The sequence below is a fragment of the Doryrhamphus excisus genome, linkage group LG11 (assembly GCF_037039965.1).
Source record: "Doryrhamphus excisus strain RoL-2023G ecotype Guam linkage group LG11, RoL_Dexc_Guam_v1.1, whole genome shotgun sequence".
NCBI lineage: Eukaryota > Metazoa > Chordata > Actinopteri > Syngnathiformes > Syngnathidae > Doryrhamphus > Doryrhamphus excisus.
The window spans coordinates 21078804-21099684 of NC_136367.1; the positions used below are offsets into that span (position 1 = coordinate 21078804).

Consider the following 20881-nt stretch of genomic DNA (forward strand, 5'->3'; position numbering starts at 1 on the left):
GACACCATGCCAACATAATCATTTATTTTGTTAAAAGACGTTTGTTTTCATATTAATTTTGTGCTGTATTTACTAACAGCATGTCCTTCATTTACACACATTTTAACAAACTTGCAATGTAAGTAAGACCCCACCTTTTCTACAACAATCTCTGTCTTTCTCTAAAACACACCTCGAATGTGTTAACAAAAGTCTGTATTTTTCTTTTATCATCATTTACCATGAAGAATTTAAGCAGGTCCAACTTTAGAGACTTCAGTGACTGACTGACTTGCTGATGTTTCCTCATCATCACCTCCACTGAGCCCGATCATCTTCTTGAGACAAGAGCGGAACTGAGGGGAAGAAGAGAGCTTGATAAAGTAGTATTTTTGTATGCCATAAATACATATACAATGGTATGAACAAGTTTGGACATCCCAGATAATAAAGACTTTCCTTTTCTAAATCACTGGTTGTTGGCATCAGCAATTTCAGTTAAATATATCATATAGCAGACCAACGCAGTGATAGATGGGGAATGAAATGAAGTTTATAGGATTTACAGAAAGTGTGCAATAATTATTTAAACAAAGCCAGGTGCAAAAAAGGGCCATATTTGTAGTGTTACTTTTTATGTTAAACAGAATTAAAGTTTGCAGATCGGCTACAGTTCAGAATTCTGAATGTGGCAAGATTCCAACCTGTTTATTGAGGATGATGTAGATAACTGGGTTGTAGACTGTGGACGCTTTGGAGAGGCAGGACGGGATGGTGGCGAGCCTCAAGTCAAAAGGTTGCCCGCGGTTATTTACAACCCAAACAGCAAAGGAGGCATAGGGCAACCAGCACACCAGGAAACCCAGGACCATGACGACAACCATCCTGCTCACCTCCTTCTCTGCTTTTTGGGTAGAAACAGACTCCGCCTGGGCTTTTGCCGCCTGTTTAATGCGAGAGAACAGACTTGCTGATACTCAGGAAATCATGAAATGACACCAAGTAACATGAAACGTACAGATTTCAGCACAAAAAGCAACTGTGAGTAGCAGAAAACAATAGTGGTGAATGGCACTGCGAAGCAGAAGCAGAAGAGGAACATCACATAGGACTCATTGTTGAACTTGTTGTTGGTGGTGTACCAATCCGGACCACAGGAGCACTGCATTCCCTCCGGAATGTACCTGAAGGCACACAAACACGGCATGAAACAAGATAGCATGACTATCACAAAAGCAGCACAAATCGTGCAGTATCTTATAGTACCTGCTCCATCCAAGCAGTGGAGGAACTGCAGCCATCAAAGCAAAGACCCAAGTGGCCGCACAGCAAGCTATAGCATGGTTGGGTCTAAAAACAAAGTTTCCAAGAGGTTTGCACACAACCAGCCACCTTTCCAAAGCGATCACTGCCAGAGACCAGAGGCTGACCATACCTGGAAGAAGACAGAATGCATAAACAGTCATTACTTTCCTCTGTAAATGTACGCTTTGTGGACATAAATTAAATTAAATTAAATTAAATTAAATTAAATTAAATTAAATTAAATTAAATTAAATTAAATTAAATTAAATTAAATTAAATTAAATTAAATTAAATTAAATTAAAAATTGCATTCCAGCGGAAAAAAAGACGTAATTTTATGTGAATGGACTTCCTCCATCCCTACATCCTTTATGTGACTTATCCTCACTCGGGTCCCAGCTGTCTTTGGGGGAGAGGCGGGGTACACCCTGGACTGGTGGCACACATAGACAAACAACCATTCCCACCCACATTCATACCTATGGACAATTTGGAGTCACCAATGAACCCTTTTTGGAATGTGGGAGGAAAGCGGAGTATCCGAAAAAACCCACATGAGATGAGATGCCCAAGCAGAGATTCAAACTCAGGTCTTCACTACCTCCTGACTGTGGCCTACATGCTAACCACTTGACCACCGTGCTTTTTGTATATCGCTTTTCAAGACACTCAAAGATGCTTATGCCCATATTTACCTGAATATTCGTCTTATTTATATGGTATATCGTATACCGTGGTACAGTACAGTCACATGATTGCTGCAGCATCCTTTAATTGTACTAAGATGTAAGTTAGCAACGTGGTATCACTTCAACTCTAACATCTTTAGTTTGGTCGACATGAGATGCGATTATTGCCATCGTAAATAAACTAAGCATCTTATTCACAACACATATCACAGTATCACAGTACCACAGTATCCTTTCACGTATACTTACCCCCAAGAGTTGCTGTAAATCCCTCAATCTTGCACCCCAGGGGCCCAAGGACCATGTATCGGAAGGCGAAGCAATAAAAACACGTGAAGGAGCCTACGGAGGAGACGATCAGGTTTGCCACAGCCAAGTTGACCAGAATGTAGTTGAGGTGAGACCGTAGCTTCTTGTGTTGGGCGGTGCACGCGATAGTGAGGACATTGATGGTGGTGCCGGTGATAAATATGAAGAACATAAAAGCCGACATGGAATAAAAGATGGCCTTGGTCCCGAGGTGATCCTGGGGAACGAGGAAAGGGCTGAATAGAGTCATGTTGTCCGTGTCCAAAGGGACGGGGATCCAAAAGTCATCCGGGAGCTCCATGGGGTGATTTCTTCTCATTTTTCTGTCTGGCGACTAGAATAATAACTGAAAAAGATGATTATGGTTTGACAATGCAGGTCGGTCGTCTTGTGTCTCTCTCTTATTGTGACCTAAAGCTGCATTTGTAGGAACTTTGAAGGCTTCTCTTAATTGGCTCAAGGGAAGGATTTAAAGATTTGGTTTAAACCCCCAGACGGGCGCACACGCTACGCTTGATTTGAGATTCTGTTATGTAGCGCTTATCGATTATGCATATGATATACCAGTTTCCTGGATTACTATGGGGTGGTTAGCATGTTGGCCTCACAGTTAGGTCGTGTGCGAGATCTGGGTTCGAGTATCTTTATGTGGAGTTTGCATGTTCTCCCCGTGCGTGTGTGGGTTTTTTCCGGGTACTCCATCCATACCCTCACGGGGAATGCTGGAGCCTATCCCAGCTGACTTTTGGTAAGAGGCAGAGTACACCCCAGACTGCTGGCCAGGCGATGGCAGGGCACATAAAGACAAACCGCCATCCATACTCATATTCATACAGTCTCCAATGAACCTAACAGGCATTTTGGGAATGTGGGAAGAAGCCAGCGAACCCGGAGAAAACCCAGCCACACACAGAGATGTACTGTGTTTAATATTTTTTCATTAAATTAAATTGTATTTTTACAAAATTATATTTAATGTTAATAAATATTCATATTAATATTCTATTGAATGGTTTTCTGGGTTGAAAATGTAAGTTATTTTATAAAATACTTCAAAAATATACTTCTAAAGCGGTTCACATTTGGGCTCAAAGGAAGGAGGGCTGCATGTTTGAAACCCAGTGGGAGTCCAAAATGTGCAAATATGCAAAATAAGAATTGCTCAACTGCGCTGCGGACGCACCCTCTTTGGCTTGCATGACTATAGAATAGAGTAAAGTATGTAAAATAAACACATAAAAAAATACAAATATAGTTTATAAAAATACATGTGAATGAATGCAAATGCATTGCGGCTGTGCCTACGCATGTAGTTTACCACCACTACTGACTGCGGAGTGAATGTAATATCTATTAATGCGCTTTATTATTATTATTATTATGTGAAAAATGTTTGTTGTGTGTTTCCATTATTGTGTTGTTTTTGAATGCATTGTATACAATTCAGCAATTTGCTAAAGAATTTTTTTATTATAATGATTTTTTTGATTTTTTTAATATGCGAAAACATGCATTTGTAGTTATTTACAACTGACTCACACAACTCATTAGTGGCATACAAATGAAGACGTCCACGGTCTAAGCAGGCCCAACTTTGGAGACTTCAGTCACTGATGTTGTTGATGTTGATGTCTCTTCCTCACCACTACTCATTCCCATCATACCCATCATGCATGAACGGAACTGTTATGGGAAGAAGGATAGCAAATGAATGTGTTAGTTCCACACCGGGCTCTCACTTTGGGATCTATGGGTTTCTTCTTCGGCACTAAAATGGCACCCGTCTAAGTGGACGACTAGCACGGCATTGAACAGACCTGTTTGTTAAAGACGACATAGATGATGGGGTTGTAGACTGCGGAGGCCTTTGAAAAGCAGGAAGGTATGGTGGCCAGTCGTAGGTCAAAGGTTTGCCCACGGTTATTGACAACCCAAAGAGCAAAGGAGGCGTAGGGCAGCCAGCACACCAGGAAGCCGAACACCATGAGGACCACCATCCTGGTCACCTCCCTCTCTGCTTTCTGAGTGGAGGCCGACTCCGCCTGGGCTTTTGCTGCCTGCGAGTGAGGAACCGTTTGATGAGACACTTAAACAGACAGAAAACACACAAATTGACGTCACCATTTTCAGTGTGATGAGCAGCTGAGCGTAGCAGAAGACGATGGTGGCAAAGGGAACGGAAAAGCAGAAGCCAAAGAGGAACATCACGTAGGACTCATTGTTGTATTTATTGTTTGTGGTGTACCAGTCTGGACCACAGGAGCACTGCAGGCCTTCAGGGATATATCTGGAAAACACAAATGATCTTTTTCTGTCTGTGCGGTGAGAAGAAAGGTACGGGATTGCAGATACCGACCGACTCCATCCGAATAACGGAGGGGCTGAAGCAATTAGCGCAAAGATCCAAGTGAAGAGACAGCATGCCAAGGCGTGGTCGGGCTTGAAAATAAAGTTCCCAAGCGGCTTGCAGATGACCAGCCACCGTTCAAAGGCAATCACAGCAAGAGACCAAAGGCTAACCATACCTGGGGCAAAACAAAGAGGCATTGAAATCAGGGTTGATATCGTTACAGTTGAGTTTGGTGCATTGCTGGTTATCGCTCACCGCCAAGTGTCGCCAGGAAACCTTCAATCTTGCATGCCAGCGCTCCAAAGATGAAATATCTTGACGAAAAAGAGCAGAAGGCAGTGAACGAGCCCACACAAGACACAAGTAGGTTTGCCACCGCCAAGTTCACCAGGATGTAGTTCAGGTGGGACCTGAGTTTCTTGTATTGGACGGTGCAAGCAACGGTGAGAGCGTTGATCGCGGTGCCAACCATAAACACAAAGAACATGAATCCAGCCATGCCGTAGAAGGTGGCTGCGCTCCCCAGATGGTCCTGAGGAACCAGGAACGGACTTAGCGATGTGATGTTGTTTGTGTCCAGCGGGATGGGTATCCAGAAGTCTTCTGGCAGCTCGTTGCCTCGATTTCCCCTCATTTTGCCTCACCAGTTCCTTGTTTATGATATGGCTCAAGCAATCACATGTACTACTGCATCGCCAGCGTCCCTACAGTCTTCCTTGGCTCGTTGGGAGGAGCGTTTATATAAGGAACCAAAAAAAACACTTATCCTCATTAATGGATAAATCACTTCTCTAATTGACTAACTGATTTAAGTTTGCATTAATCGATGTAATTCATTTAGCGGTTTCCTGTTCTGTCTTTGCTGCCAAATAGGTTAAACAGCTCTTGGATTCAAGTTTTGGGAGGCGTGATCTCAATGTCAAGAGCACACGGGGCACATTGCATCAATTTGTGTCTTTAAATATGTTGCTCAAACTGTACCCACAAAGACATGACCAAAAGTATTTGCTCACCTGCCGTGACTCACATATGAACTTAAGTGCCATCCCGTCCTAACCCCCTTCAACTCTTCCTGGAAGGCTGTCCACAAGGTTGAGGAGTATGTTTATTGACCATTCTTCCAAAAGCACATTGGTGAGGTCACATTGGAGAAGGCCTGGCTCTAAGTCTCCGCTCCAATTCATTCCAAAGGTGTTCCATCGGGTTCAGGTCAGGACTCTGTGCAGGCCAATCAAGTCCATCCACACCAGACTCTGTCATCCATGTCTTTATGGACCTTGCTTTGTGCACTGGTGCATAGTCATGTCGGAAGAGGAAGGGGTCCGCTCCAAACTGTTCCCACAAGGTTGGGAGCATGGAATTGTCCAAAATGTTTTGGTATCCTGGAGCATTCAATGTTTCTTTCACTTGGAAGGGGCCAAGCCCAATTCCTGAAAAACAACCCCACACCGTAATTCCTCCTCCACCAAATTGTGGAAAATGTACCATTCCCCTGGCAACCTCCAAACCCAGGCTCGTCCATCAGATTGCCAGATGGCAAAAGCGTGACGACGTCTTTGCACTATGCACCTCAGCATCAGTTGACATGGCCGACCACTTTGTGGCTGACTTGCTGTTGTTCCCAAACTCTTCCATTTCTTATATTACGGCTGACGGTTGACTGTGGAATATTTTGGAGCGAGAAAACTTCACAACTGGATTTGTTGCACAGGTGGCATCCGATGACAGTTCCACGCTGGAATTGATTTTATACACTTCATTCGGATGCCTGATTCTCATCATTTGAATGGGTGAGCAAATACTTTTGGCAACATGGTGTACGTCACAGCGATGGCAGGGTCAAAATGTGCTTTTGCAGCTAATCATGAACTTTAGTCCTCTCCAACAAATCACTTTAAACAGGTTAATCCCACTTTCTTAAGGAAGAGCACAGCAGGCCTTTACCTACTAATCTGGTTTCCGGCAGCATCAAATCCTATAATCTCACTTGCTGTAGCCCTGCGTAATCCACTCTGTGGGTTTAACTAGAGATTTGTGTTACCTCTTTGGCATTTTCCCTTCTTCACGGCACAAGATACTGACAACATCATACAACTGGGAAAACCAACAATTCAATGCAGTATGTTGATGCTTGTACAGGTTTTGAGACTGACACAAAGGTTTTTAGAATGGCAATGTGCATATACTCCAGAATGTTGTGAAGATTAGATGAATTGCAAAGTCCCTCCTAGTCAGGAAAATGAGCATGATCCCAACAACAGCAATTCCACAGCATTTCAGCCCTGTTACAAAAGGACCCTCTGACATTATGTCAGTAATCCTTTGGTTTGGCTGAAGGTGAGAACATTTTCTGGTAAATGTATGACTTTACTCATGTGAATGTACAACTTTTTCTCGTAAAGTTGCGACTTTCTCATTTTTTTCAACGCGACCCTATAACTGCTTCGTACATGTGCAAGGAATTGCTTTGAAATTACTTAATCTTGTCTCCAAACTATTACACGTGCTAATCTGTCCCTGAGTAACCTTCTTTCTGTTAGTATTAAAGTGGGTGACGTATGGGTTTCCTCACTTTTATCAACAGAAAACACCGTAGCAACGTGTCAATCACAAACACATTGGCAGCCATCCACTCCAGTATATTCAAATTGAAAAGTCAAATGAAATAATATAAAAATGCAAAATGCTTAGCGCTTTTCAAAGTCTTGTTTGCAGTGCTTGCCAGTCTACAGCCGATCCCTGGCTTTGACATCACGATCTCTTTAGGGTTTCAAAGTTGTTTTAATGATTGTTCCCTAATGCTCTTACTGTGTATAAACCCTTACAGGCAGCTCAAAGCAGTGCAGAAGATCAAGATCTCTGAGCCTTACTGACCCATTTAAACCAGCTTCCAGTCACTCTCCCAGTTGCTGCGTATGATATGCTGAGCACTGAAAACGTTGCAATGCGTGTGCTTGTTTTAAACAAGCATTTATCTATGAACCTGAATAACACAAGGGACGGTTTTAACTTCCATGGCAATCACCTTCATTCTAGAACTTGGAGAACATACTGCGACCATCTGAACGAGGACCCGAATAAATGCAACACCATACAGGCTTGAGACAAACTGAGCTAAGATTCAAATCAAAATACTGACAAATCATGTTGGCCTGCAACAAATACTAAAATCTATTTGGTTTTCTCTGTACGTTTTTTTACAGGGATCTTTTTAGCATTCATGAAATAACTATTCTATACTGACCTCTTACTGAAAATGGCAACAAGAAAAAAAAATAATCTAAACTAGCTGCCTGCTGGTGGAAGTCACCAAGGCAAAACAAGAGAAAGCCTGACATCTGGTGGATTCATAACTTTTCCTATTTTGGTGTAATGTCAGAACCAAACAAACATTGGAATCATTGGAAATTAATAATAAATATATATCCACCGGTAATTTGGTTATTTGACTTCCTTGGGTATGTTATCCTGTTATCCTATGCATATGATGTGTTATTCTGGTTCTACTATATTATTATATTACATTATTTAGCAAGAATTAATTAACAAGAACAAGAACAAGAACAAGAATACATGTACTCGCATTTTCACTTGTTACAGCAATTTAAGATAAAAAATCGTATAATATATAATAAATACCATAAAATATTATATTATTTAAATATATGAAAATACGACCCTCGTGGGGATAAGTGGTAGAGCAAATGCATGGATGAATGGATGACTTGTTTGTACAAAATAATGTTTCGATGGAGGGCGTAACTATATTGCTACAACGAATGTGGGCGTGGTAACTCTATAAAGCATGAGAAAAAAATATTTATGTTATTGCTTAAATGTGATAATTGTGAATGAATATGCATGTATACTTTTATTTGTGTGGGGCGAAAACAACCTGCAACATTGAAATAAAAAGAGACTCAAAAACGGATGTCGCCATCTTTAGTAAGGGACAATAAACCTTGGACGATATTGTAACTTCGTGTAATTTGTTGAAACGAATATTATACGGTGCAATAATATTAATTTGTAGCGTTCATTAAATACCTTCGTCGCGAATGCAATTGTATACCGATTTACTGACGCAAAGTGAAAATGTGTATTAATTTCTGTCCAACATAGTCAGCAAGTTGTTCTCCGTCGCCATGTTTGCTTTGGGTGACGCCAACTCTCTTCCATTTTCCTCCGCCTCTGGTTGTCAAGAAGATGGCAGCTTCCAGGCAGGCATGAGAGGAAATATTTCTTCGCAAACTGAATGAATCTGGATTATTACCACAACCTCAGACCGCCCATCAGTGCTTTTGCAATTACTGAATCGAATTAGGTACGTGCATTCTACATATATTTGCCCGTCTTTATTTTGTAATGTTTTGTTGTGGCAAACCGCCCGGCCATTTTTCTTGAGGGAGCCGTAGAACTAGGCCAATTGTGAAAAGATGGCTGCTTCCACTGACGGCATGAAACATAATAACACTATGTTTTTGCAGTTGGACACGGTTTAGCTATACTCAGAGGATTTTGTTGCAACGTTGGTCGTAGAAGGTAACGTTTGCATGTCAAAATAGTGTGAAAATACATTGCATTTAATTGTAAAATTGTGCGACGCTTTGACAGATGCTAGCCGCTTAAGCTAACCCTGTTAGCATGGGTTCTTGGATTGAGCAGCTAGCCGCTAGTGCTAACAAAATTCAAGCTAGCGAACGTAATAAATGTGCGTTTTGCTGTACTGTATGCGGGTTGTAAGACATCAGGTTATTACAGTATTTGGTGTTGTTTGGTGAACTTAAATGCTGTGTTCCGTTGTTAGTATATGCGTCGGAACGGCTCTGGAGAATGCTAAGTTTATTAGCTACAATATGGCGACTCCCAGAGAGGCATGAAAAAAGCCGACTCCTGTTCATGAGTTTTAACTGTGATTAAAACGTGAGTAGTCGTTTTGTATGGTTCTTTGCGGTGACACATTCTAGTTATTTTTAATTGCTGCATCGGTTAACATTTCTGTGTAAATGTATTCGGCGGTCGTGTATTTTTCCTCTTTCATTCGCTTCCGCCATTTTTCAGACTGGCAATAGCGTTAGCCGGGGCTTGTTTGGTTACAAGATGGCTGCTTCCATGGATTGTATTCAATGGTTAGAAACAACCAATACCAAACTTGTATAACTGTGATTTTATTCACTGACATGTGTTAGATGTTTCTCAAAGCTCTCACTTGAATTTCGTTTTATGGACTAGTTTATCAGAAACTGTAAAGCTATCGGCGCACAAACTGCAAAGTTTCCCCGGTGCAGAGTTATTGTTTTTATGTTGAGGATATGCGGTCGCTAGTCGTCATATCAGTGGACTAATGCTCCAGTGTTCTTTTTCTGATAGAATCATGTCTGTCCCTGGTTCCGCGGTGACTGGAACCTCGGCGTCGGTTCTGCAGCCGCGGTGGAAACGGGTCCTCGGATGGTCCGGTCCTGTTCCCCGGCCCAGACATGGGCACAGAGCCGTGGCGATTAAAGAATTGATGGTTGTGTTTGGCGGAGGAAACGAAGGGATAGTCGATGAATTACATGTCTACAATACTGGTAAGAATCTTTTTGAACTTACACGTTCACTTCCTATTTATTAGTAATATACATACACATATCAGTGTCACAATGTAAGCCGTAACATGTTATTATCTATCGAATATCTACGTCTAGAAATGAGCAACATTTATTTCGTAAAAATTGACTGTTTACATGCAGGATATTGACGCTTACAGGCCGCAGCAGGCCTGAACAGTTTGAAGTTTAAGTGAATATGTCTCCCTCTGCTGGAGAAGAGTCGACATTGATTATTAAAAAAGGCGGGCTAAAATAAAATGGATGCACAAATGACAGACAGTCGATAGAAAGCTGTTTGGATGTATTTTTGCACATGTACTCCTTGCGTGTATGTGTTTCAATGCCACTTTTAGGCAAATTGCTGTCCAAATTGTTCATGTTAAATGTCCTGTTGATGTTATTGTTTTCAATTTCCAGCAACAAACCAGTGGTTTATCCCTGCGGTTCGTGGTGACATTCCACCGGGCTGTGCTGCCTATGGATTTGTCTGTGATGGCACAAGGTTGTTGGTGTTTGGTGGTATGGTGGAATATGGAAAGTACAGCAATGACCTTTATGAACTACAGGTAACTTACACTTGTTGTCATTCTTGTGTCGATTTGTGTCTTTGTAGAACCCTAACTTCAAATGCTACAATGAAATTATCTGTCGGTCTGACTTGCAGTTGGACTGTGCTTTGCACAAAAAACAGCGGTCTGTTTTAGGTCGAGCTCAGGCATCGGCAGCCTTTTTAATATTAAAAGAGCCATTGTGCACCTCTTTCACTAAAGCAAATTAATATTTGCTGGAGCTGCAATACATAACGCAGCGTATAAATCCATTTTGAAAAGTTTTCATCCTTTTTTTTGTTCTATTTATTATAATACAGAATACAACAAACAGAAGTGCAGTTTGCGTGTACGCCTGCTTTGAGTTAAATTAAAATGTAATTAATTTTTAAAAATTAAATTTGAAATTAATTCACTTAAAAAAACACCATAGTTGTAGATTAGCAATTTGAAATAAATAAAAATAAAATTAGAAGTGCTTTTTGACAAGGCCATTTCAGTGTGCAGACATCCTCTTCAATGTTCTTTCTCAGCGAGCAGTCAACGAAGCATTGCAACATACAAAAAAAACAGACGGGTCTGAAATAAACTTTTTTTTCTGCAAAATAACGCATACCAAAGAAGCCGCCTGCAGGTAAAGGCAAGTGCTATCAACCAGGATGTGACTCATACTGTGTTTGAACCGAAATAACTTTGCAACAAAAAGAACATCAAATGAATTTTGTCAAGGTTGAAGGGAGGATTCCACGGGAATGTGCATTTAGCTAGTTAGCTTTCTTTGCTAGTGTACAATGGCAATTGAAGAGAGTATTCTGGAGCTGAATGTCATAATGCCAACCGTCACATTTAGTGAGCTGTGTGTTAAATGTATACATTTTTATTAATTACCAATTACCAATGTCATTTGCTAGTAGGTGTGGAACGTAAATGTAGGTCAATTTATCAATGAAAAACCTTGAGGTTGTGTTCTGTTTCAGGCCAGCAGATGGGAATGGAAAAAGTTAAAAGCCAAAAATCCCAAAAATGGCCCCCCTCCTTGTCCACGTCTTGGTCACAGTTTTTCCCTGGTGGGAAACAAATGCTACTTATTTGGGGGGCTTGCCAATGACAGCGAGGACCCGAAAAATAACATTCCCAGGTACAGTCACCAATAATGTTTGACCCTGTGTGTTACGATTGTGCAACATGATCTCGGTTAATGTGTAGCGTGATTGTTCCCAGATACCTGAATGATCTGTACATACTCGAGCTCCGTGCCGGATCCAGCGTGGTTGCATGGGATATTCCCATCACTTATGGAGTCCTGCCTCCTCCCAGAGAGAGCCATACAGCGGTGGTTTACACAGAAAAGACAAGCAGAAAATCTCGTCTTATAATCTACGGCGGGATGAGCGGGTGCCGTCTTGGAGATTTGTGGACTCTTGATATCGGTAGAGGTTATGACCTGATTATGCAGCCCTTTGAGACGCTGCTTTTTTGTAACAAATGCATTGTTCCTACCTCCAGATACCCTGGCGTGGAACAAACCATCAGTGAGCGGTACGGCGCCTCTTCCCAGGAGTCTTCACTCTGCCACCACCATCACTAACAAGTGAGACAACTTGCTGATTATTGGTTTGTTTGGAATTCCAGACACAAGCAACTCATTATGATTCACGTGTTTGCTGTGCAGGATGTATGTTTTTGGAGGATGGGTTCCGTTGGTCATGGATGATGTGAAAGTTGCCACGCATGAGAAAGAGTGGAAGTGCACAAACACTCTGGCTTGCTTAAATCTCGGTAGGTCTAATTCTACTTCTGTTATTGAAGTCATTTGGGTGCAAGATTTAACTTTTCATTTTTTCTGTAGACACCATGTGTTGGGAGACGGTGTTGATGGACACTCTTGAAGACAACATTCCCAGGGCTCGTGCTGGCCATTGTGCGGTGGCCATCAACTCCAGGCTGTACGTTTGGAGCGGCCGTGACGGATACCGTAAAGCATGGAACAACCAAGTCTGTTGTAAAGACCTCTGGTACCTGGAAACTGGTATGCTTACCTTGATTGGTTTTGTCCCGTCATCTTGCCGTCAGTCAGAGCTGTTGACGTTTCTTGTTCTCCGCACTGACAGAGCGGCCGCATGCGCCTGCTCGGGTGCAGTTAGTCCGTGCCAACACAAACTCCCTGGAGGTGAGCTGGGGTGCAGTATCCACCGCAGACACGTACCTGTTACAGCTGCAGAAGTACGACATCCCCGCGACTCCAGCTGCAGCCTCGCCAGCCATGAGTACAACCCCTACGCAGCCTTTGAACTCTCCCAAGAGTCCAGCACCGGCTGCTGCAGCCCCGTCCCCACAGAGCCTTCCACAAACTGGTATTACAACTGTCTTTCCTCCTCACACCTCCAAAAGAAAGCTCAACTCTGTGTGCTTTGTGCATAAAGGCTTGTTGCATCTTTGTCAATTTTGCAGCTGTTTTGAAGGTTGCTCAGCAATCTGCCACAGGTGCATCTGTTGTCACAGTCCGCCCGAGCCAGCCCGGGAAATCCCCCGTCACTGTGACATCCCTTCCTCCTGGTGTCCGAATGGTTGTGCCTGCCCAGGCCACCCAAGGATCGGTATGTACATGTTGCAGCATTTCTTCATAGATGCATGGTCAGATGAGTAAGTTGACTGTCCTCGCGTTTCAGCCAATCGGAAGTAGCCCTCAGATGAGCGGTATGGCAGCATTAGCTGCTGCGGCTGCAGCAACACAGAAGATCCCGCCGTCCTCTGCAGCAACCGTGCTCAACGTTCCTGCAGGTGCCACGATTCTCAAAACAGTAGCCGTTTCCCCTGGCACAACCACAGTGAAAATGGCTTCCCCGGTCATGGTACATATCGAAACGTTTCCATTTCCAAATGTGCACGTGCAGAAGCACCGAGCCAGGCGTTCAAATGGTTTTGTCTGTCCAGGTCAGCAACCCCGCCACCCGTATGCTGAAGACTGCTGCAGCCCAGGTGGGCACAGCAACGGCCTCTCCCACCACCACCACCAGACCTATCATCACTGTGCACAAGTCTGGCGCGGTCACCGTGGCTCAACAGGCCCAGGTGGTAACCACTGTGATGGGAGGAGTCACAAAGACCATTGCCCTGGTTAAGAGTCCCCTCACAATGGGCAGTGGTGGAACTCTGGTAAGAAGAAAGTCTCATTTTATTGTAAAATAAAGAATGTGAGCACAGGGCGGTGTTATTGATATGCATGACAATGAGTCAATTAAGCTTGAATGATTAGTCTCTTCTCATATTGGCAGATCTCCAACCTTGGCAAGATGATGTCGGTGGTTCAAACCAAACCAGTGCAGACATCTGCGGTCACAGGACAGGCTTCCACGAACCCTCTCACCCAAATCCTCCAGGTCAGCTGTCTGCACTCGTGAATGAAGAACAGTTTTCTGTTCTATTCCTGTACAGCACATCAGACAGGCATAACTTTGGCCCTCTCACTCACCAGACAAAGGGTCCCCTGCCAGCTGGCACTATTCTGAAGCTGGTGACCTCTGCAGATGGGAAGCCTGCAACAATCATCACCACCTCCCAGGCTGGCGGCACAGGAAACAAGCCCACAATCCTCAACATCAGTGGGGTGTCTCCAAATACCACTAAACAGGGTCCCACAATCATTAAGACCATCCCCATGGCGGCCATCATGACCCAGCCTGGAGCGACAGGTCTGAACATTTGAACTTTGTTGCTGTCCCTCACCCGTCACAACTGTCACATTTCAGTTTTTACAGTTGGCATTTGTGCTGTTGCTTCTGTAGGTGTAACAAGCAGTACGGGCATCAAAACACCCATCACAATCCTGACGACGAAGGTGATGACGACTGGAACACCTGGTAAAATCATCACCGCGGTGCCCAAGCTGGCGACTGCAGCTGGCCAACAGGGTTTGACGCAGGTACACGGCAGTAACATGTACAATACTAAACTCACTGCTGATGCTTTGGCATGTCATATGATATTATATTATAGCTCCTGTGCAGATTTATTTCAAATAAGACTCATCCTGAATGTTGTCTGTAGGTTGTGTTGAAGGGTGCTCCTGGCCAACCGGGGACTATTTTGCGTACTCTTCCCATGAACACAGTTGGTGGTGTTCGCCTTGTTACGCCCGTGACGGTATCTGCTGTTAAACCCACGGTCACAACCCTGGTTGTCAAGGGAACAACTGGTATGGAATGAAATTTCGAGCATATATTATAAACGCTTTTGCTTTTGAACGTTCCTTTAACACGGTTTGCCTCCCGTCTAGGCGTCACCTCTCTTGGCACAGTGACCGGTACAGTCTCCACCAGCCTGGCGGGCGCCGCCGTGGATACTGCTAATGCATCACTGGTTACTCCCATCACCACGTTGGGGACCATTGCGACCCTGTCCAGCCAGGTCATCAGTTCACCTGCAATTACCGTGTCGGCCGCCCAGACCACCTTAACGTCTGCCACCACACTGCCCTCGTCCACCATCACAGTGCAGGTGACATGCGGCGACATTTTTGTCTGTTTTGAGTCCTGAGTAATTTCTGAAAGTACAAATGAGCTGCCTTGAGAGGCAAATAGGCAAGTTGTCTATGTGATTTTATAATATTGCTTACATTTGTCATAATTTCCCCCTGAAGCAGCCCACCCAGGTGACACTGATCACAACTCCCAGTGGTGTAGAAGCCCAGCCGGTGCAGGATCTCCCAGTGTCCATCCTGGCTTCGCCCACCTCTGAGCAGCCCAGCTCATCTGAGGCTGCCGCTGCCGGGGACGGGTCCGGCACGGTCACACTGGTCTGCTCCAACCCGCCTTGTGAGACGCACGACACAGGAACCACGAATACAGCCACGACGTCCTCTGCCACCATCGGAGCAGGGCAGGTTTGCTCCAACCCACCCTGTGAAACCCACGAAACGGGAACCACAAACACAGCCACCACCTCCTCCGCTACGATTGGACCAGGGCAGGTGTGCTCCAACCCTCCGTGTGAGACCCATGAAACGGGAACCACCAACACGGCTACAACCGCAGCATCAAATATGACTTCTCTGCGTGTGTGCTCGAACCCGCCGTGCGAGACCCACGAAACCGGGACAACTAACACAGCGACCACAGCATCTGCCAACATGGGGGGCGCCCAGCAGGTGTGCTCCAACCCACCCTGTGAAACCCACGTGACCGGCACCACCAACACAGCCACCCAGGCGTCTTCCAACATGAGCGAAGGCCAAAGTGGCACAGTGCAGAGGGTTTGCTCCAACCCGCCTTGTGAAACCCACGAGACGGGGACGACTAACACGCCATCCACAGCCACCTCCAACATGGGAGGAGACCAGACCAGCACAGCGACCGGCACAGTTCAGAGGGTTTGCTCAAACCCGCCCTGTGAAACCCACGAGACTGGGACCACCAACACAGCCACCACTGCCACCAGCAGTCTCGAGACAGGAGATGGCACAGGTACCAAGATGACTGTTTTTTGCATCACGTGTTTCTTTATGTATTTCAAATGTTTTTGTACGATATTACATTTGTTGTCTGTCAGCAGCTCAGCAGCCAGAGGATGCAACTGAAGGCACAAGCAGCACCGAGGAGGCCTCCACCACTCCAGCGGCTGGCGTAGTGACCACCACCCAGGGCAGGGCCATTACGACCGTCACTCAGTCGACACCTGCCCCCGGGCCTTCTGTACCTGTAAGAAAGGCTCTCTTCATGACAGCGTAGAGCTCATCTTAAACTGATGAAGCTGTGAATGGGTCATGTCTGTGGTGTTTTTGCTAATGGGCCTTTTGATGTCCGTTTCCCCCCCCCAGTCGATTTCGTCAATCACAGAGGGGGTGAGCGCTGCTGCCAGCTCCACAGAGGAACCCATGCAGACGGACGAAGCGGCATCAGCAGAAGCCGCACCTGCAGTAGAAGGAGCGACTCCTATGGAGACTCAGGCGGAGGTAAGTAAAGCTAGCCAGTGTTCAATCGGGGAAAGCGTTTTTGTACATCACCAGTCTTTTGATGCCATGCCTTCGCTCTCATGTTTCTGTCAGGGGGAAGCATCAGCAGTACCAGTAGCCACGGCCACAGCCTTGAACCTGCCGTCTGAGCTCATGTCCGAGGGCCAGGGAACCACACTGATGGTGACGGGTCTGTCAGACGAGGAACTGGCTGTGACTGCTGCAGCAGAGGCCGCCGCTCAGGCAGCAGCTACTGAAGAAGCTCAGGCCCTCGCTATCCAGGCTGTCCTTCAGGCTGCTCAGCAAGCTGTAATGAGTAAGTCTAGTTTTGGCTGTTTGTTTTTTTATTTTTATGAATCATTTTCAACAGCCCAAATTGTCATACCTGACAAAAATACTTTGCGTGCAGATGAAGGTGAAGCAGCCGCAGAGGGCCAGCAAACCACCAACATCCCCATCATGTTGACCCAGCAGGAGCTGGCGGCGCTGGTGCAGCAGCAGCAGCAGCTGCAAGAAGCCCAGGCTGCCGCCCAGCAGGGCACAGTAGACGCAAGCTTGCCCACCGAGGGCCTCGCTCCCGCCGACAGCCTCAACGACCCTTCCGTGGAGAGCAATGGACACAGTGAGATGACTGCTGCAGTCACAAGTGCCGTGGCCTCCCTGCTGCCGCGGACCACCGCAGAGAGTAAGAGTGTTCTTTTCACCGGCGATGTTTTCTTCAAAACGTGTCTTGATCTCTCCCGTCTTCCTCTTCCACAGCGCTAGCCCCCTCAAGCACATTTGCACCCTCCGTGTCGGTGGCGAGTCCAGCTAAGCTGCAAGCAGCAGCTGCGCTAGCTGAAGTAGCCAATGGCATCGAAGGAGAGGTGAGGCGTTGCCCAATCCTCATGCTGCCTTTAGTTACGGAGAATAACATTGAACTGAACGTGTGGCGTGTTGTTTGTATGCAGAAGCAAGCCCCCCAGCCTGCCCCAGCCAAGCCTGTTGTCAAGAAAGAGAACCAATGGTTCGATGTCGGGATTGTCAAAGTGACAAATATGGTTGTCACTCACTTCTACGTGCCAGCAGACGATTCTCAAGGAGATGTAGGTATCTCTGGTGGCCCCCTCTCGTGCTTCGTTGGCTAATGCTGTGCTCTGGTGTCCAATAGGACGACTCGGGCATCATGCCAGACTACAGCCAGATGAAGAAAATGGAGCTTCAGCCTGGGACCGCATACAAGTTCCGTGTGGCTGGAATCAATGCTTGCGGCCGTGGCGCCTTCTCCGAGATATCTGCTTTCAAGACCTGCCTACCCGGGTTTCCCGGAGCACCCTGCGCCATCAAAATCAGCAAGGTAAACTCAAAAGTAGTTCCTGTTGCTTTTGGCTGCTGCCGTTTGGCCAGACGTGTCAACGCCACCCCGGTTTCCTGTCTCACAGAGCTCAGACGGCGCTCACCTGACCTGGGAGCCTCCCTCTGTGACGTCGGGGAAGATCATCGAGTATTCCGTGTATCTGGCCATCCAGAGCAACCAGACGGCTGAGGCCAAGGCCTCCACCCCGGCCCAGCTAGCGTTTATGCGCGTGTACTGTGGACCCAACCCCTCCTGCTTGGTGCAGTCGTCCAGCCTCTCCAACGCCCACATCGACTACACCACCAAGCCAGCAATCATCTTCCGCATCGCCGCCCGCAACGAGAAGGGCTACGGTCCTGCCACTCAAGTGCGATGGCTGCAGGGTAAGATGGGCCACTCGGACTAAATGCTAGAACAATAAGAGCATCCCGTTTCATCAATCCACCTTTGGCTTTGTAGAATCCGGCAAAGACGCTGCCTCTGCAAAACCAGCTGCCAAAAGACCGGGCACCTCTCCTGATACGTAAGGACCTCATCTTACCTTCCGAGCTCGGAAACACGCTGTACTCAACTGCTTTTTATCTGTGCTCTTCCAGTAAGGCTACTGGTCCAAAGAAAGCAAGGACGGACCAGTGAGGCTGCCCAGAGATTCCTCCCCTTTTGTCCTTTTCCTACTCGCTGTCCTTTTATCAGGAAGACTGACCTTCGACCCCTCCACCTCTTCATCCTCAACGCCATCCTAATCACCATCTCAGACCACAGCCCGATGAAGCCCAGATGGAAGCAATCTGAGATCTTTCTGTAGATACCCCCCCCCCCCCTTTCGTCCTGGTTCTGTTGGCCATGCTATTTGTAGAGCAACATAAACTTAGAAGCACATTATCCCCCCCCCCTCCGTCATTTTAACGTTCTTTTTTTGGCTTGTTTCAGTAGTTGAGCAGTATAGAGAAGCATTTACATATTTCACAAACTGGGAGCAGCCCGAGCGCTACGTTACTTTTTGTCTTTGTTTTGTCCATCCGGGATGTAGAGAGAGACTACATGAAATGTACAGTGTTGGAACAACATGGTGGAGGCATTCGATTAGACGGGAGGGAAAATTGGTATGGAAACAAATAAAGCACTTGTCCTTGACGACAGGACATCACCCCCACCCCCCCACCCCTTTCTTTTATGCTCCCATTTGCTTCTTGGAGAACCAAGTCCGCCAAGTCACCTCGGCGGACTCCCGGGAACGTCATCACTGCGATTTTTACCCCAAGACGAGGACTGGTGGCATCAGGATGCGGACACGAGGAACACATTTGTAGAGAATCAACCACCAACTTTGCTACGACTGAGACTTGCAGCGCGCACGCAGGGAAAAAAAATCTTGCAAAATCTTCCCAAAAAATTAGCAAGCAAAAGGCGCAGAAGATCTTTTTGTGTAGTTTATTTTTGTATTTTTTAAGCTTTTTCTTTGTCCTTCTCCTGTGTGTATGTTGTGTGCATTTTTAAAGACATCACTTTTTTTTAACTATTCTTCACCCCCCCCCCCTCCAGTAGTTTGTGTTTGTGGGCAGACCGTGGCCGTTGACGTCGCCACTATATTTTTAAAAGTCAGCATCACTTGGTTGTGTGTTGTTGTTATTGAGATGCTTGTGATGAAGAGCCAGACTTTTCTATTTGTTCCAAGTAGAAGCGCAGAGGTTCTAGGACTGAAGGGAACTTGAAGTGGACCCAGGGAGAGCTTAGACTTTTGTTTACTACGACTTTCTCCACGCGTTGCTTTGCACGTGTTGCTTTGTTTGCCAAACATGGAGTTCCACAGGGTTCACACCCACCGCCCTTAACATCCCGCTTTGTTGTCACATGCTTTTTATGCTCACGAATGTGCTATCTCACCTCTTTTCATTTCTTATTTTATTTTACAATGTCCAATGGTATTATTAGTAGGCATGCCCCCCCCCCCCCCCCCCCCCCACACCACCCCACCACCCGCTTCAAGGATGTATGTGAATCCATTGAATAAATTGACATTTCCCCCCCTTCCACGACTCCGTGCAGACCTGTGTGAGGTTGTCTTGGGCAGAAAGCTTGCATCACTTGTAAATGAGTTCATTCATCAGAGCACAGAATAAAAGCAAAGCAACATCTGGGCCTTTGATAGAATCACCTGTCAGAGCGTTTTCACATCACGGTCATCTTGATTGCCTTTTTGTGTCTTTACTTGTCAAAGAAAGAAATCTATACAGAAATCTATATAAAACTATATCTAGTCTCCTTGATTGTTTTCAGTTGGGAGTGTGAATGTGTCGTCCAACTGCACTGGCTCGTTTCGGTTTTTCTTCCCTCCTGCTCGCATCTCCTCCTCTAGCGTTCTCCGAAAGAACTTTGTCTTCACATGCATTCATTTTTTTGTGCGTGTCGGTGTGTCTGTTCAACCAAACTAGACATGCATGCAACAGCCGTGTATTTTGGTAGTGATGCCTTAAGTTAGATCATAAGCTGAAGGTTCTACAAGAAAAAAAAAAGCAACAAAAAAAAAAATGGAATAAGTTTGTTCCTCTCTCCATGTGGTATACAATTGTGTCCTTTCCTTCCTCAGTACCTTTGCGGGGTGGCTCTTTTTTGCGCCCTTGTTAGATAGCTCATCAGCAGCGGCGCCCGGGTGTTTCTGAACTTTCCCTCCCGTGTTGGGACGAGCTGCTCTGGGCACCGACGGTTGTTTCTCTGGGCTGATTGCAGGTTACCTGGAAATGTCCTGTATTTTCCAATGTGTGTTTTTTTGTACTGTAGGAAGTAATGTATCTTTTATCATCAAAAAATAAACATCTTAAACATA

General features: G+C 45.6%; 3 protein-coding genes across 3 annotated transcripts; 1 reads left to right on the plus strand and 2 right to left on the minus strand.

The window, feature by feature from the left end:
- Positions 1-14: 14 nt before the first annotated feature.
- Positions 15-3581, minus strand: LOC131106522 (blue-sensitive opsin-like). Its single transcript, XM_058055722.2, has 5 exons — positions 2223-3581; positions 1246-1414; positions 998-1163; positions 684-923; positions 15-335 (listed from the first exon to the last, which is right to left on the minus strand). Exons 1-5 carry the CDS (start codon positions 2599-2601, stop codon positions 231-233), a joined length of 1059 nt encoding a protein of 352 aa, XP_057911705.2. The 5' UTR covers positions 2602-3581; the 3' UTR covers positions 15-230.
- Positions 3582-3732: 151 nt separating this feature from the next.
- Positions 3733-5356, minus strand: LOC131106464 (blue-sensitive opsin-like). Its single transcript, XM_058055590.2, has 5 exons — positions 4888-5356; positions 4639-4807; positions 4404-4569; positions 4100-4339; positions 3733-3965 (listed from the first exon to the last, which is right to left on the minus strand). Exons 1-5 carry the CDS (start codon positions 5264-5266, stop codon positions 3861-3863), a joined length of 1059 nt encoding a protein of 352 aa, XP_057911573.2. The 5' UTR covers positions 5267-5356; the 3' UTR covers positions 3733-3860.
- Positions 5357-8603: 3247 nt separating this feature from the next.
- On the plus strand, positions 8604-20881 carry hcfc1a (host cell factor C1a). The gene is given in 28 exon segments (XM_078794445.1): positions 8604-8956; positions 10003-10202; positions 10641-10789; positions 11749-11909; positions 11993-12201; positions 12278-12362; positions 12444-12550; positions 12621-12800; positions 12883-13139; positions 13141-13368; positions 13441-13623; positions 13706-13927; positions 14047-14151; positions 14247-14463; positions 14557-14693; positions 14819-14966; positions 15048-15268; positions 15414-16233; positions 16322-16467; positions 16587-16721; positions 16815-17037; positions 17131-17406; positions 17481-17587; positions 17672-17806; positions 17872-18057; positions 18143-18440; positions 18517-18580; positions 18654-20881. Coding segments are annotated over 27 exon segments (5235 nt in total). The 5' UTR covers positions 8604-8956; positions 10003-10006; the 3' UTR covers positions 18694-20881.